Below are 14,915 nucleotides of genomic sequence, written 5' to 3' on the forward strand. Positions count from 1 at the left end.
AATTTCGATGGTTCACCTGTAGGATTCTTCCTTTGCTAAAGAGTGAAAATCCAAGCCTTACAGTACTCATGGTTCCCTATTCTGAGTTTGCTGCATCTTTTCGCTTAGCTTATTTGTTCTGCTGTGGAATTCTCATGGACTGTAGAGAGGGACCTTTTTTTCTTCCCCTTGGAAGGGTCTGCTTGGAATGAAGCAGACCCTTAAAGAGCTTATATTAAATGGTTTGATGCAGGAATTATTTGAAGGTTGGATTTAGGTTCTTCTGTAGTTCTTTTCTTGGCAGAAGTTTATGTGTATGCCTAAATACAGTTTATAAAAGTCCAAGCTTATGTATTATTTACTGACTAATGAACCAACATTTATTATAGACCTGATGTGTGCCAGATATGAGGATACAAAGCTGGGGTAGAGGAGTAAGATCCAGTCTATCTGTGGAGATGTGTATAGCATGAGTAATAACAGTATGGTTGGAGATTCGTGCTATAATGTATCGACAGACGGAAGAATGGAGGCAAATGTATAGATAGAGAAAAGAATGGGAGATGTGTATATGTATGATATAGATCAATACTTTGTTCATGTGTGATGACATACAGACTGTGGCCATCTTATTGACGTGGAGGTAAGAGCAAGAAAGTTGTCCCAAAGCAGATAACATTTACGTTGCTTTTTGAAAACCATGTGAAATAAACCAGCTAGTTCAAGAGTAGTTGATGATATAATATTCTCCTGCTTCATTTTTCTCCGTAGGACTTAGCACCATCCTACATACTATGTTCATTTCATTCATTCATTCCTTGTCTACCGTATTAGGGTTAAGCTCTTTGAGGGTAGGGATTTTTGTCTGTTTGGATTAATTCTGTATCCTCAACACCTAGAAAACTGCCTAGCACGTAGCTGAATGAAAGAATGAAGTTTGTGAGTTTTAGAATACTTGTCTTATTTTCCTTTTGCTTATTAAGAATATCTCTCTACAGTTCCTCCATATTTTTGCTTACTATTTTTCATTGTGTGTACGGGAGTCTCCCTAGTGATAAAATGCTGTTTCCACACTGTTTCACAAACCCGTCCCCTATTTTCCATCTCTCTTAGCTCATTTAGTTTCCAAACTCTCTTACCTGAATTGATACGATCTCCTAGCAGTTTCCATGTCTCTACGTAACTCCCCATAGATATTGAATATCTTCTCCACAGCTGTCAGAATTATCAGTCTGAAATACAGAACTGACCGGACCATTTCTTTGCTTAAAAGTCCCTAATAGTTCGCATCTGTCTAGAGTAAAATGTGTGCTCGTTAGGATGGCATGGAAGGCCATCCATAGCTTGGATTCAGCTGCATAAAGTCCCCTTCCCATCTTGTAATGAAAATGGGTCTGTTCATTTTCTTTTGTGTCACTAGTGCCTGGCATAGAATAGAGAATTCACCAATAGTTTTTTGAGTAAATGAATGCGTACTAGTGTATATAAAGGAATGAATAACTATAATAATAAATTTCATTGAAAATGCTTGCTGTTCAAATAAAAGATGATATAAAAACCTAACTTGAACACTAGCATTTAAGAACAGTTTTTCCTTTTTACAGCTGATTTGTTTTTCTTAGCGTACAGCTGTTCAATTTGCTGTCCTCCCTCAGCATTTTTTAAAGGAATCTCTCTGGGCATTTGCACTGTTGGTTTGGAAGTAATCCAGTTTCTCATGGCTTTCCTCTCTGTAGGTCTTAAGACCCTTTATCCCCATCCCTATATGTTGGGTCTTTTCTCCCTAGCTACTTTCCTTATTTCTTTATAGAGATTTATGACTCTGCATGTATGACCATACCCATGTGTATGTCTTTTCTTTCTTCTGGCTATAAATTCTCAGTTTAAAGCTTTGCATGAAGTTCTAAGACCCTTAGGGTTAAATTATTTCTACAGAGCACACACTGACAACCCTAATCTACCTGTTTCCAACTTAAAATGATTTTTATTGTGACTGTTTGTATTTCTCTTAATTTCCTTTTCTTCCCCCCCTTAAATGTGTGTACACAACTCAGATTGAAAATCTCCAAGAGCAACTTAGAGATAAGGAAAAGCAGATGAGCAGCTTGAAGGAGCGAGTCAGATCCTTGCAGGCTGACACCACCAACACTGACACCGCCTTGACTACTTTGGAGGAGGCCCTTGCCGAGAAGGTGGGTGACTGGCCCAGACTCCTCACAGACACATTGCTTCTGCTTTCCCATTAATCTGAAAGTCACTTTAGTGATGAGACTTGATAGAGAAGACAGAAGAAGTCGCTTTGGCAAAAGGGAAGAGAGCTGCCTGTACTGTTGCTGACGTACCCAGTGTAAGGGAAAGAAGATGCGTTTTGTTGTTGCCAATTTAAGCATCTGTTGCTAGGCAGGATGGATTCCGTACTGGAGGGCAGTGGCTGAAGTTTCTAAAGAATCAGCCATGTGCTCCCTGTGTACTATCTTCTTTTTATGTGTATGGTCAGCTAGAATTCGGTGATGTGGGGATGTCAGACACTGACCATCAGGAGGCAACATTAGTTCTCTTTTACTGCGCTGCATTGGGATCTAATATATTCGTGGGTTTTAGTTATTAATACAGTGTACTTGGTGTTTTTCTAGTCGTGGCCTTGCCACTTCATTTTGCCTTCATGAGCAAACCTAGTTTTTTTCAGGAATGGTTGACTAAATAAGAAGTGGCCCAACATGACAAGTGTTAATGTCTTGGAGGAGGTTTAAGGACTCTTGGTGGGGCATTTTAATTGGATTGTTCTTCTTCTTATTATTTTTTCTTTAGGGAATAGGGTTACTGTTCCTTAAGCCTCTTGAACTCAGAATGTTTCAGGCTTCCTGCCCAGGGATCAAGGCTTGATCCCCAAATATATTCAGAAATAATACCCATAAATATACTTAAATTGCTTCAACTTTCAAACTTCCTGAGTATCTGTTGACAGAAGTTTTAATGGTTTCTCTTTTCTTTATCCTTCTTTATGCTTTAAGCTCAACAAATCATAATCTCTCCAACCTCCTCCTTTTTGCTGTGTGAGTTGTGAGTTGTTTCCATTGCTTTGTAGGCAACATGTGAATTATATATAGAAAAGAAATATTTGCTACTTATTGTCCTTAGGGTATATGTATAAGTTTTTTGTTGCTTGGGATTTGAATAAATGAGATTATTCCAAAAGAATACTCTAGGGACATCTAATACTAATTAAGGTTATAGGAAAAGAAACCTAGGGGAATCAAAAGAACAAAACCAGATGTATGTTAGGGCAAGATAGGTTGGAAGGTTGAATTCTTTAAAAGGTAAATTATTAACAACCTTTCACTGTCTTTTGAATGGAGGATGGAAGTGTGAAATTTTATCAGCTAGAAGCTGAATTGCAGTCATATGATAGAAGTATGAAAGGAATTTTCTCATGTATTGATGTGCTCTCTTATCAGGAGCGGACAATCGAACGCTTAAAGGACCAGCGGGACCGAGATGAGCGAGAAAAGCAGGAGGAAATTGATAACTACAAAAAAGATCTTAAAGACCTGAAAGAAAAAGTCAGCCTATTGCAAGGCGACCTCTCAGAGAAAGAGGTCAAGATCACCAAAATGGAATTATTTGGTTTGCTTAGCCAGTGCATTATGTGTATATGTTGTTGGTGTTTACAGAATGCATATAAAAAAACGATCTGTTGGAAGATTTAAAGAATCTTCTTGTAGCAGGGATTATTTCAGGAAGCTTTGCAGAGATATAGTAGATTGAATCATTTATTTCCTAAGTCTTACCTCTTACCTCTTCCACCTGTTATGAGTTGGCTTCTTACTTGTTAATGACATTTTACAGATCCTAAAATAACAGTATTTCTCCAGTTACATTTGGAGAAATATTGTGCTCATGGTGAGGAAGCTGATAGACGAACGGAATATGAACAAGGAGGACAGTCTATTTACATCAGCTCTTAACGATCACCTCAACATTGGCAGAGAAATCTTAAATGATTGTTGACCAATTAGGTGACTTAATATACTTTGATTTTGCTTTTGAAGAACCTTGTTGATGTCACCTAAATAGCAAAAATGCCTAATGCCTTGTGATCAGATAATCATGAGCTTTAGGGGCATTCTCAGGGTTTTCTTTCTAATATCTTTAGGAAAATTTATGGGAATTTAAGTTTCTAATAGAATGTTTCTTCCAAAATTAGAAGAGAAGAAAAAAGTCAGTGTAGCTACTAAGGTTGACTGCCTACATTCACAAAGCTTGACCTACTTCCATTTATTTTGTGGGAATGGATATGTACTGGTAGAGCTCTTTAAATCACTATTCAGTGGGTATTTCTTGGGAATTCATTTTGTTTTAGTTAGGACTTGAAAGCCAGAGCTAATGTTTTTGTTCTGTATTTCATGTTCTTGAAATGGAAATATGTCAGTATATGCTAATGGAAAGAAACTACAAACCACCAGGAAAATAAATTTAAGAATTTAAATCTCCATTTTGTTAATAAATAGTATTTATTCTAGATGTATGTTGCTTCTTTCAGGCTTCACTCTTGGATCTGAAAGAGCATGCTTCTTCCCTGGCTTCCGCAGGACTGAAAAAGGACTCACGGCTTAAGACACTAGAAATTGCTTTGGAGCAGAAGAAGGAAGAGTGTCTGAAGATGGACTCGCAGTTGAAAAAGGTTAAAGAAAACTTTTCCAATTTCTTGCTTTGCTTTATTTATTTATTTAAAGTTTCTGCTGTAAAACAAAGTGAATCAGCTATACATATACATATATCCCCATATCCCCTCCCTCTTGCATCTTCCTCCCACCCTCCCTATCCCACCCCTCTAGGGGGTCACAAAGCACCGAGCTGATCTCCCTGTGCGGCTGCTTCCCACTAGCTATCTATTTTACATTTGGTAGTGTGTATATGTCCATGCCACTCTCTCACTTTGTCCCAGCTTACCCTTCCCCCCGCCCCGTGTCCTCAAGTCCATTCTCTACATCTGCGTCTTTATTCCTGTCTTGCCCCTAGGTTCTTCGTAACCTTTTTTTTTGTTTTTTTTTTAGATTCCATATATATGTGTTAGCATACGGTATTTGTTTTTCTCTTTCTGACTTACTTCACTCTGTATGACAGACTCTAGGTCCATCCACCTCACTACAAATAACTCAATTTCGTTTCTTTTTATGGCTGAGTAATATTCCACTGTATATATGTGCCACATCTTCTTTACCCATTCATCTGTCGATGGACACTTAGGTTACTTCCATGTCCTGGCTATTGTAAATAGTGCTGCAATGAACATTGTGGTACATGACTCTTTTTTGAATTATGGTTTTCTCAGGGTATATGCCCAGTAGTGGGATTGCTGGGTCATATGGTAGTTCTATTTGTAGTTTTTTAAGGAACCTCCATACTGTTCTCCATAGTGGCTGTACCAGTTCCCATTGCCACCAGCAGTGCAAGAGGGTTCCCTTTTCTCCACACCCTCTGCAGCATTTATTGTTTGTAGAGTTTTTGATGATGGCCCTTCTGACCGGTGTGACGTGATACCTCATTGTAGTTTGGATTTGCATTTCTCTAATGATTAGTGGTGTTGAGCATCCTTTCATGTGTTTGTTGACCATCTGTATGTCTTCTTTGGAGAAATGTCTGTTTAGGTCTTCTGCCCATTTTTGTGTTGGGTTGTTTGTTTTTTTGATATTGAGCTGCATGAGCTGCTTGTATATTTTGGAGATTAATCCTTTGTTAGTTGCTTCATTTGCAAATATTTTCTCCCATTCTGAGGGTTGTCTTTTCGTCTTTTTTATGGTTTCCCTTGCTGTGCAAAAGCTTCTAAGTTTCTAGGTCCCATTTCTTTTTTTTTTTGTTTTTATTTCCATTTCTCTAGGAGGTGGGTCAAAAAGGATTGCTGTGATTTATGTCATAGAGTGTTCTGCCTCTGTTTTCCTCTAAGAATTTTATAGTGTCTGGCCTTACATTTAGGTCTTTAACCCATTTTGAGTTTATTTTTGTATATGGTGTTAAGGAGTGTTCTGATTTCATTCTTTTACATGTACCTGTCCAGTTTTCCCAGCACCACTTATCGAAGAGGCTGTGTTTTCTCCACTGTATCCTTGCCTCCTTTGTCAAGAATAAGGTGACCATATGTGCGAGGGTTTGTCTCTGGGCTTTCTATCCTGTTCCATTGATCTGTGCTTCTGTTTTTATGCCAGTAACATACTGTCTTGATTACTGTTCCTTCTTTGCTTTACATAACAGCATAGTAGAAAACTCTACAGTGTCCATATGGAATAACTTACCAGTGGAGTAATAATCTCCTAAAATTCAAAATACCATTTATCCCTTGATTAATTCTCTTGGCGTTTTTGTCCGATTTTACTCTACTCCTGAGAGTCCCCGAACTCTTAGAAAATTGGCAATTTAGAGTAAGATTAAAATATGCAACTCCTTTATAGATGAAATGTAAGACAACAATGTAAAAATCTCAATTATCTGATATTTTTCTTCTACTAGCATTAGGCTTCCTGGAAAGAGCTAATTTAACAGTGATAGTCACCCGTACCAGTGAATATTAGAATTTGGTGCAGGTGTTTACTATCCATTTCATTGGTTTATTCCTCTCTAATCTTTACATGGCAGTTGGTAGTTTTCAAAGCACTTTCATGCTTATTATCTCTGAGTTACCAACTCTGATTAACTGGGTCCAGTTCATGTGGTTACTGATGAAAAGGGGGCCCAGCCTAGTCTTGAGACTTGGTGCTGTTCTTTTTCCATACATTGGGTGTGTTCAGCATGCACACCTCGTGATGAATCATTATTTAGGGTATGCCAGAAATGAAGTCATATTCTTAAGCTAAGGAAAGGAAGAAAATCCAGTAGCTTAAAGTTACTTTTGAATAAGTAGGAAAATACTTTTTTTGAGATTAACTAATTCAGATTTGGTAATTGACTTTTTTCCCCTGCACTAAATAAGTGGAAGTAATTTTCTATTTAATACTGGAATGTTGAAGATAAGACTGTTAGATGTATTTAGGATTATGAAACTGAGCAGTAACTGTCAAGAGTAATAAATGTTATTCACTAATATTCCAAACTCGCCTATTTATGACAATCCCACATTTTCTCTGTTTATTTTATTTAAAAATTTTTTTTTGTGGTACGCGGGCCTCTCGCTGTTGTGGCCTCTCCCGTTGTGGAGCACAGGCTTCGGACGCGCAGGCCCAGCGGCCATGGCTCACGGGCCCAGACGCTCCGCGGCATGTGGAATCTTCCCGGACCAGGGCACGAACCCGTGTCCCCTGCATCGGCAGGCGGACTCTCAACCACTGCGCCACCAGGGAAGCCCCTCTTTGTTTATTTTTAATCTCCTTGTTATCATGATACTTCTATAGCTGGTCATTTTTATGATCTCTTAAACTTCGTGTTTAGGTTCATGAGAAAAAATCAAGTTACCTTTGGGTAGAGGACTTGGTGGCTTCCCCCTACTCTGATTTATTACTTGTTTTTCTACTAATTGCCATTTTACTTTTCGTATTTTCCCTTCTTTCATTCTGGAAGACTGTAACTTTTCATTTTAATTAATTAGTGATGTTTTCCTATTATACTGCTCCCACAATGCCCTCCTCCATCCTAAATATAGGTTGCTCTAGAGTTTGCAATATACACTTTCACTCTTCTTTTTCCTCAGCTTTTTCAATGCCAGAAATTGTATATATTTAAGGTGTGCAACATGCTTTAATCTATGTATGCATTGTGAAATGGTTACCACAATCAAGCTAATTAACACATTCATCAACCTTAAATAGTTATCTTCTTTCCTGTGTGTGGTGAGAACACTTTTTAAAAATTGTAGTATAATTGACATATAACATTTCATTAGTTTCTGGTGTACAACGTAACAACTCAATATTTGTATATATTGCAAAATCATCACCACAGTAAATCTATTGAACATCCATCAATATACATAGTTATAATTTTTTTTCTTGTGATGAGAACTTTTTTTTTTTTTTTGCGGTACGCGGGCCTCTCACTGTTGTGGCCTCTCCCATTGCGGAGCACAGGCTCCAGACGCGCAGTCTCAGTGGCCATGGCTCACGGGCCCAGCCGCTCTGCGGCATGTGGGATCCTCCCGGACCGGGGCACAAACCCACGTCCCCTGCATCGGCAGGCGGACTCTCAACCACTGCGCCACCAGGGAAGCCCGTGAGAACTTTTAAGATTTATTCTCTTAGCAACTTTCACATGTGCAGCACGTATTTATAGTCACCATGCTGTACATCACATCCCCAGGACTTACTGTTTTGTAACTGGAAATGTGTACCTTCTGGTCACCTTCACCCATGTCGCCCACCTCTGACTCCCCACTTCTGGCAGGCTACCAGTCTTTTCTCCGTATCTATGAGCTTGGTCTTTTTGTTTTTGTTTTAGATTCCATATATAAGTGCAATCATAATGATATTTATCTACTCTGTCTGACTTATCTCACTTAGCATGTTCTCAGGTTCATCCATATTGCGGCAAATGAAAAGACTTTCCCCCTTTTTATGGCTGAGTAATATTCCTATGTGTGTATACATACATACATATGTACATACCACATTTTCGTATCCATTCATCCACTGATGGACACTTAGGTTGTTGACAACACTTTTTAAGATGTATTCTCTTAGCAAATTTCAAGTATGCAACACAGCATTGTTAACTAGAGTCAATATCCTATATGTTAGATCCCCAGGACTTATTCATCTTATAACTGAAAGTTTGTGCACTTTGACCAACATCTTCCCATTTCCCCCACCCCCAGCCCCTGGCAACCACCCTTCTACGCTCTGCTTTTATGAGTTCACCGTTTTTAGATTCTACATTATAAGCAAGATCTTACATGTTTTTAATATGTGGCATTTCCTTCTCATTCTTCCTTGGAGTGTCCATTTCTCTGCTTACATTGCCTCTCTATTCTTGGGTGTTGTCTCCTTTTCCCCTTAGTGCCTTTAACTATTTTTAAAAAATATTTTATTTATTTATTTATTTGGCTGAGTTGGGTCTTACTTGTGGCGCGCGGGATCTTCATTGTGTTGCGTGGGCTCTCTAGTTGTGGCGCATGGGCTCCAGAGCACATGGGCTCTGTTGTTTGTGGTATGCAGGCTCTCTAGCTGAGGCGCGGAGGCTCAGTAGTTGCGGCGCGCGGGCTTAGTTGCCCTGTGGCATGTGGGATCTTAGTTCGCTGACCAGGGATCAAACCCGTGTCCCCTGCACTGGAAGGCGGATTCTTAACCACTGGACCATCAGGGAAGTCCTGTGCCTTTAGCTATTTATTGTAGTTACTTTAAATTCCCTGTCTGATAATTCCAACATCTGTGTCAAATATATGAGTCTTATTTTTTACTAGCAGGGGCTAGAGTGGGAGAAATGCCCTTTCCCTAGGTGGGATAAAGCTCTGTTAAAATTTTTACTCCTGAGGGTCTGTCTTTGGATAGAGTACGCTTTGGGCATATTTCACAGTTGTTACTCTTCCCCTCCTGCAGCCAGAACCACAAGGGGATTTTTGTTGGCTCTTCACGGTGAGACCCTGGTGTGGTTCCTGGATTAAAGCGCATGAAAGTATGGGCCCCCCTAAAACCGCCGGCCCTGGGACTTTTCTCACTCGTTTGCTTGTACGTCCACACTCAGCCCCCAGCAGTTCCTTAAAATTACCACTTAAGTGTTTCTGCTCACAGCTTCTGCTCCAGGTGAGCAGATCTCAGCTTCAGCTCTGTGGGTTTGCCAGTGTCTCTTGATGTTGGAGGGGTAATTTTTCCTGTGACCTCAGTTCTCTGATAGGTCCTAGAAAAGTCATTGATTTTCTGTTTTTCAACTTTTTCTTGTAAGAATGGTAGTGATGACTTCTGAGTTTTTTACATGTTGGAACTGAAGTTACAGTAGTTTCCCGTATGGAACAGGCCTACTCATTCTTGTTTTATGAAGGTATTTGTATGAATTTTGCTGTTTAGAATAAAATCTAAAATAATAATAGAATAAAAACAATGTATTAATTATATTTGGGAATCAGCTTTAGTTTTATTCATTAACACATAACTGTTTATAGAATCAATAAGTTACCTATGCCCAGGAATTTGAAAGTAGATCACAGAGATCTTAATTAACAATATACCTGTCTTATACAGCTTTTTTAGTTCTGCTAGATGTTGAATGAATTTGACTATTTTATCATGTCTGTTTCTAAAGCAGGGCAGTGAAATAAGTCAGACAGAGAAAGACAAATACTGTATGATCTCACTTATATGTGGAATGTAAAAACCAAAAACTGAACTCATAGATAGAGACCAGATTGGTAGTTGTCAGAAATGGAGGGCTGTGTGTGTGTGTGTGTGTGTGTGTGTGTGTGTGTTCGTATAATGGGTGGAGGTGGTCAAAAGGTACAAACTTCCAGTTATTAAAAAAAAAAGTAACTGTGTAGTGATATTTTGTCTATGTAATATTTAAGCAGAGAAGAACCTTATAAATGGAAGACTAGCTATTAGATGTTTGATAATACCCTGTTGAAATTGGAGTATAGGTGGCTTTTGGGGACATGGTTTGCCCACTGCCACTGTACGTATATCTGATAGAATGTGGACATTTTCTTTGTAGGCACACGAGGCAGCACTGGAAGCCAGAGCCAGTCCAGAGATGAGTGATCGAATACAGCAATTAGAGAGAGAGATTGCCAGGTACAAAGATGACTCTAGCAAGGCCCAGGCAGAAGTTGACCGCCTCTTGGAAATCTTGAAGGAGGTGGAAAATGAGAAGAATGACAAAGATAAGAAGATTGCTGAGTTGGAAAGGTAAGGAAAGGGAAGCTGAAGAGGCACTCTCTATGTTAGAAAGATTGAAGGATGGTTTTAAAACTATGTACTTTTCAGGACATATTTTTCCAATATATCTGCCTCTCTGAATTTACTTTATTACCTACCTTTTATTCTAAGTCAGTGTAAGTTCATTGTTGCAGTCTCTGAACGGCAACACAGAGTGTGAATAGACTGGGAAAGCTATGGACTTCAGCATCATTGATTGGAAAGAGAAAGTATTCATTGACTAAGAAATTAAAGTTTTCTACTGGTTAATCAAGAGAGTGCAGATAGCCACTTGCTCTCTAATTATTTATTTATCTGTTTAAGGAACAAATGAACCTCAAGTTCAAGGAGTTAAAATTTTTCATTGGTTTAGACCTTTTATGTTGAGCTGTTGCTCTTTTGGGCTGTGAATTTTTAGACTCTGTATTGTGGAGAAGCAAGCTGTTACATTGGTACATAGGTCAAATTTAGAAGGAGGGACATTTTGAGGACAACTTAGGAGACTTGGATGTGATTTTTTTTTGATCTCTGACTTTGACTTCTTCAAAATGAGCTTTGTTTAAACAGAACCAGCCAGATAGCTCTCTTGGAATTTTCTTTGCCTTTTTTTCTTGTTGGGGTATTTTGTACTAAAGATAAAGCGTATACCTCTTGGCCTCTTTCTTTACAACATGTATTTAACATAAATTCACAAGTGCATAGAAATAGTTCTTCCAGTAGAACTGCATTAATCACTGTATTCTGAACAGTCAGAGAGACTGGCAGTGACAGAATGAAGTCATTAATCCGTGTGACTCCTTTGAGCCTGATTCATGGAAGTATTTTATTTTCATACTCTTGAATGTTGGGAGGTAGTAGAATACTTTCATAAGTTGTTTACTATGTTTTAAATTTTTAGGATATTGGTAGACTTGATATTTTCCCCTAGAAGTAATTTTTTCCTCTTGTTCTGTAACCATAGAATTTTGATTTTCAAAAAACTAAAAGGATAAAGTCCAACCCTCACAATTCTTCTTCACTAAGTTGAAAGTATGAATAAATGAGCTGATCACCTACTCATTTGTTTCCTCTTATTTTGGTATTAACTCTATTCATATTTTCTGGTCTGGTTCTGGATAAGATGGGTGGATAAAGTTCTTTAAATCAGAATTAACAAGTTATCAGAGTCTCAAGATTAGATTATGTATGGTTTTTGTACGTCTTCCCTGTTTGCACTGCATCTTTACCCCCAGCACACGTGTGTATGCACACACACACACACACACACACACACTCTCTCTCTCTCCTTACATACTTACATGAGTACATGCCTTTCTTTGCTTTTGTGTCACCCTGAAATCAACAGCAGTATTTCATAGATTTTATTTATTTTTATATTTTTAATGTTTTTTGAAATCAGACTTTTATTCAAATCTTAATTTCATAGATTTTAAAATACGATACTTCTGATGGATTAGTGACTTCCCACTAAATGTATTTCAATATTTCAGAAAAGAAATTTCTTGATAAAGTTTTATTTTTCAGTTTGATTTTTTTTTATTAGAGCTCTGCATTGAAATTATTGCTTGCTATTACAGATACCTTGCTTGAAAAATGTTTCAATTCATTTTTGGACCCAATACTGATTTGGGGAGATGGACGTGATTTGAACAAGAGTAAGAAATAGAATTAAATCTATATTTGTATCCAAAGCACACCAGATAGCTTTTATTAGCCACTATATTTCTCACATTTTGGGAAAGAGTTGTAAATGATCTGTTCTTTCCACAGAATATTACTTATAAATTTGAAAAAGTACTATAGAATTTTGTCCTCTGGTCATGTAACGTTGTAATCTTATTTTAAGATTCGACACAATTTCTTGGCTACCAAGAAAAGAAACAGTTTTAAAAACTCAATTGCTACTGGCTTTGTAATTTGTTATTGAGCAGCATAGTTTAAGATGGGAATAAAAGATGATTGGAATTATTTTATGCCTTTTCTTCCCAGATTTTTAGCACTGAGCTGCGTATGTGTGGCTGCTTATGTTGCTATTCCACTGTTGCCTGTGTGTGGGTGTCTGTCTCCCTGTCATTTATCATCTGAGTTTCTTCACCTTTCTTTTGGCTTGTCTTATCCTGGTCCTATTCCATTGGGGTTTTGGTCTCTGTGTCTGTCTGTGTTCATATCCCTCTTGGCCATGCTGTTCCTCAGAAAGCCAGCCTCCCGCACTTTGTACCTTCCACGCCACGTTTCTGTCCCTGAACTGTCAGGGGGGTTTGTTTGGGACTTCCTGGGAACGTGAGTGTTAAGTAAGGCTACAGTTCTGTACTAGACGAGTTGCTGCTGCCACTCCTGCTGCTGCTGGGGCTTGCTGGGGGTTTTGCTTGATCAGAATTAAAGACCAGCCGGTTATATATCCAGTTGAACAGTACCTCTTAGGTCCATTGCTTGTGGGTAAAGTATGTGTTCTCTCTGGTAAGATTCTGATATTGTTGGATATAATTGTCTTATTCTTGATGTCTAGCCCATCTCTTGTGTGGTGGTTCTTTTGCTGGGGTGCCCTTTAAGCAGTAGCCTCTCAGGCGATGCAGCTGCAGTGCCACACCCTAATTCAGGAAGTAGCATGCATTTTTACCGCGTGTTCAGCAACCTTCTAAGTGCAAAAATGACAGCAGAATGTTATCATTGGGCTAAAGAAAATTCTTATTATTCTTTTAAAATTTCCTAGTACTTATGTAAGATTCTCCAATATTAATAGGTTTAGATTAAATCATGAAGAATTCCCAGACTTATTCTTTGTGGTCGTGAGAAAAACAAATAGTCCCTTACACTGCTCTTACAGAACAATAGTAGTTCCTGTCAGATGATTTAGTGTTGTACCAGTGTCTTGAGCTACTGCAATTTTAAAACGAGGATTAGGTAGGCCTACCCATACATCTGAAAATACAAAATGTTTTTCCCAATTAAATCTAAGAAGTACTATTTCTAAATTTATATTCCATACTATGGTGTGTATCAGTTGGAGTTCAACCAGAGAGGCAGAACCGGTAGGAGAGATACATACATATATTTATATATATGTGATATATATATATCAGATTTATTACGAGGAATTGTCTTGCGTGATTGTCAGCAGCTGGCTAAGCAAGTCTGAAATGTGTATGGGAAAGCTGTCAGGAGGAGATCACCTGCAGGATAGAACTCCCGTGAGCGTGGGCCAGAACTGTGGTCCACAGGCAGCATTTCTTTTCTTTCCTTGGGAAGCCTGCTTTTAGGGCCTTCCAAAGAATTGAGGTATGCCCACTTCGATCATCTGGGATAGTAATCGCCTTTACTTAAATGGATTATAGGCGTTACTTAATGTCTGCAAAATACCTTCATAGCAACATCTAGATTAGTGTTGGATTAAGTCAACTGGGTGCTGTAGCCTACCCAGGTTGACACTTCCAGAAAGTCATCACCTGGTGGTTCTGGATAGTCTCCACAGATGATTTAAAGGGAGAAAATAATAGTAAAAACAAACCTAAAGATTGACATGCTATATAAGTAGATTGATTTAGATTAGCATGAGGAACCCAAAATGTAAATTGAATATTTCTCTTCTAAAGTGAGCATATTATAGTTTCTATTTAGATGCATGATGAATAGCCTTTTCTTTGGCATAACGTTTAAAATGTTTAGTAATGTAGGCTGATGAAATTCTGATAGTAGTATCTTTTCAGACTCCTGAAAGAATTGCTTCTTGTCTGCTCTTTCACTCGTGTCCCTTTAGCTAAACACCCATGCCATGGCAGATACTGGGAGCATTATCCCCCGTGCATAATTTTGCTTCTGTATTTGCTTTATTACATTTTTTTTTCTGATACAGAAGCACTGATAAATCTGCGGAGTTTGGTGTTTGCATTAGAAATCCTCAATTTACTCTAATGTGAGGTTTATTTAAATTAGATTCAGCATCCCACTTAGAAACTTTTATGTTTGGAGAATGACACCCATCTTCTGATTTTTCACATAATTTAGGTATCAAGGATTGCCTTTGGTTTATGAAAGTTAGGAATTTTCAGTGATGTAAAGAATAATAGAATAATATTGTATAACCTAAATAATTTATAAGAAATTTGGATTTAC

General features: G+C 38.2%; 1 protein-coding gene across 2 annotated transcripts in view; it reads left to right on the forward strand.

Moving 5' to 3' along the window:
• The window catches only part of ERC1 (ELKS/RAB6-interacting/CAST family member 1), a 415,242-nt gene that overhangs the window by 171,605 nt on the left and 228,722 nt on the right, over positions 1-14,915 (forward strand). For both annotated transcript variants that reach the window (XM_060164429.1, XM_060164430.1), the window contains exons 9-12: positions 2,034-2,171; positions 3,435-3,575; positions 4,520-4,660; positions 10,603-10,796. In XM_060164429.1, the coding sequence (XP_060020412.1) occupies positions 2,034-2,171; positions 3,435-3,575; positions 4,520-4,660; positions 10,603-10,796 (614 nt within the window). The remainder of the gene's footprint in view (positions 1-2,033; positions 2,172-3,434; positions 3,576-4,519; positions 4,661-10,602; positions 10,797-14,915) is intronic.

This window comes from Lagenorhynchus albirostris, chromosome 11, assembly GCF_949774975.1.
Source record: "Lagenorhynchus albirostris chromosome 11, mLagAlb1.1, whole genome shotgun sequence".
NCBI lineage: Eukaryota > Metazoa > Chordata > Mammalia > Artiodactyla > Delphinidae > Lagenorhynchus > Lagenorhynchus albirostris.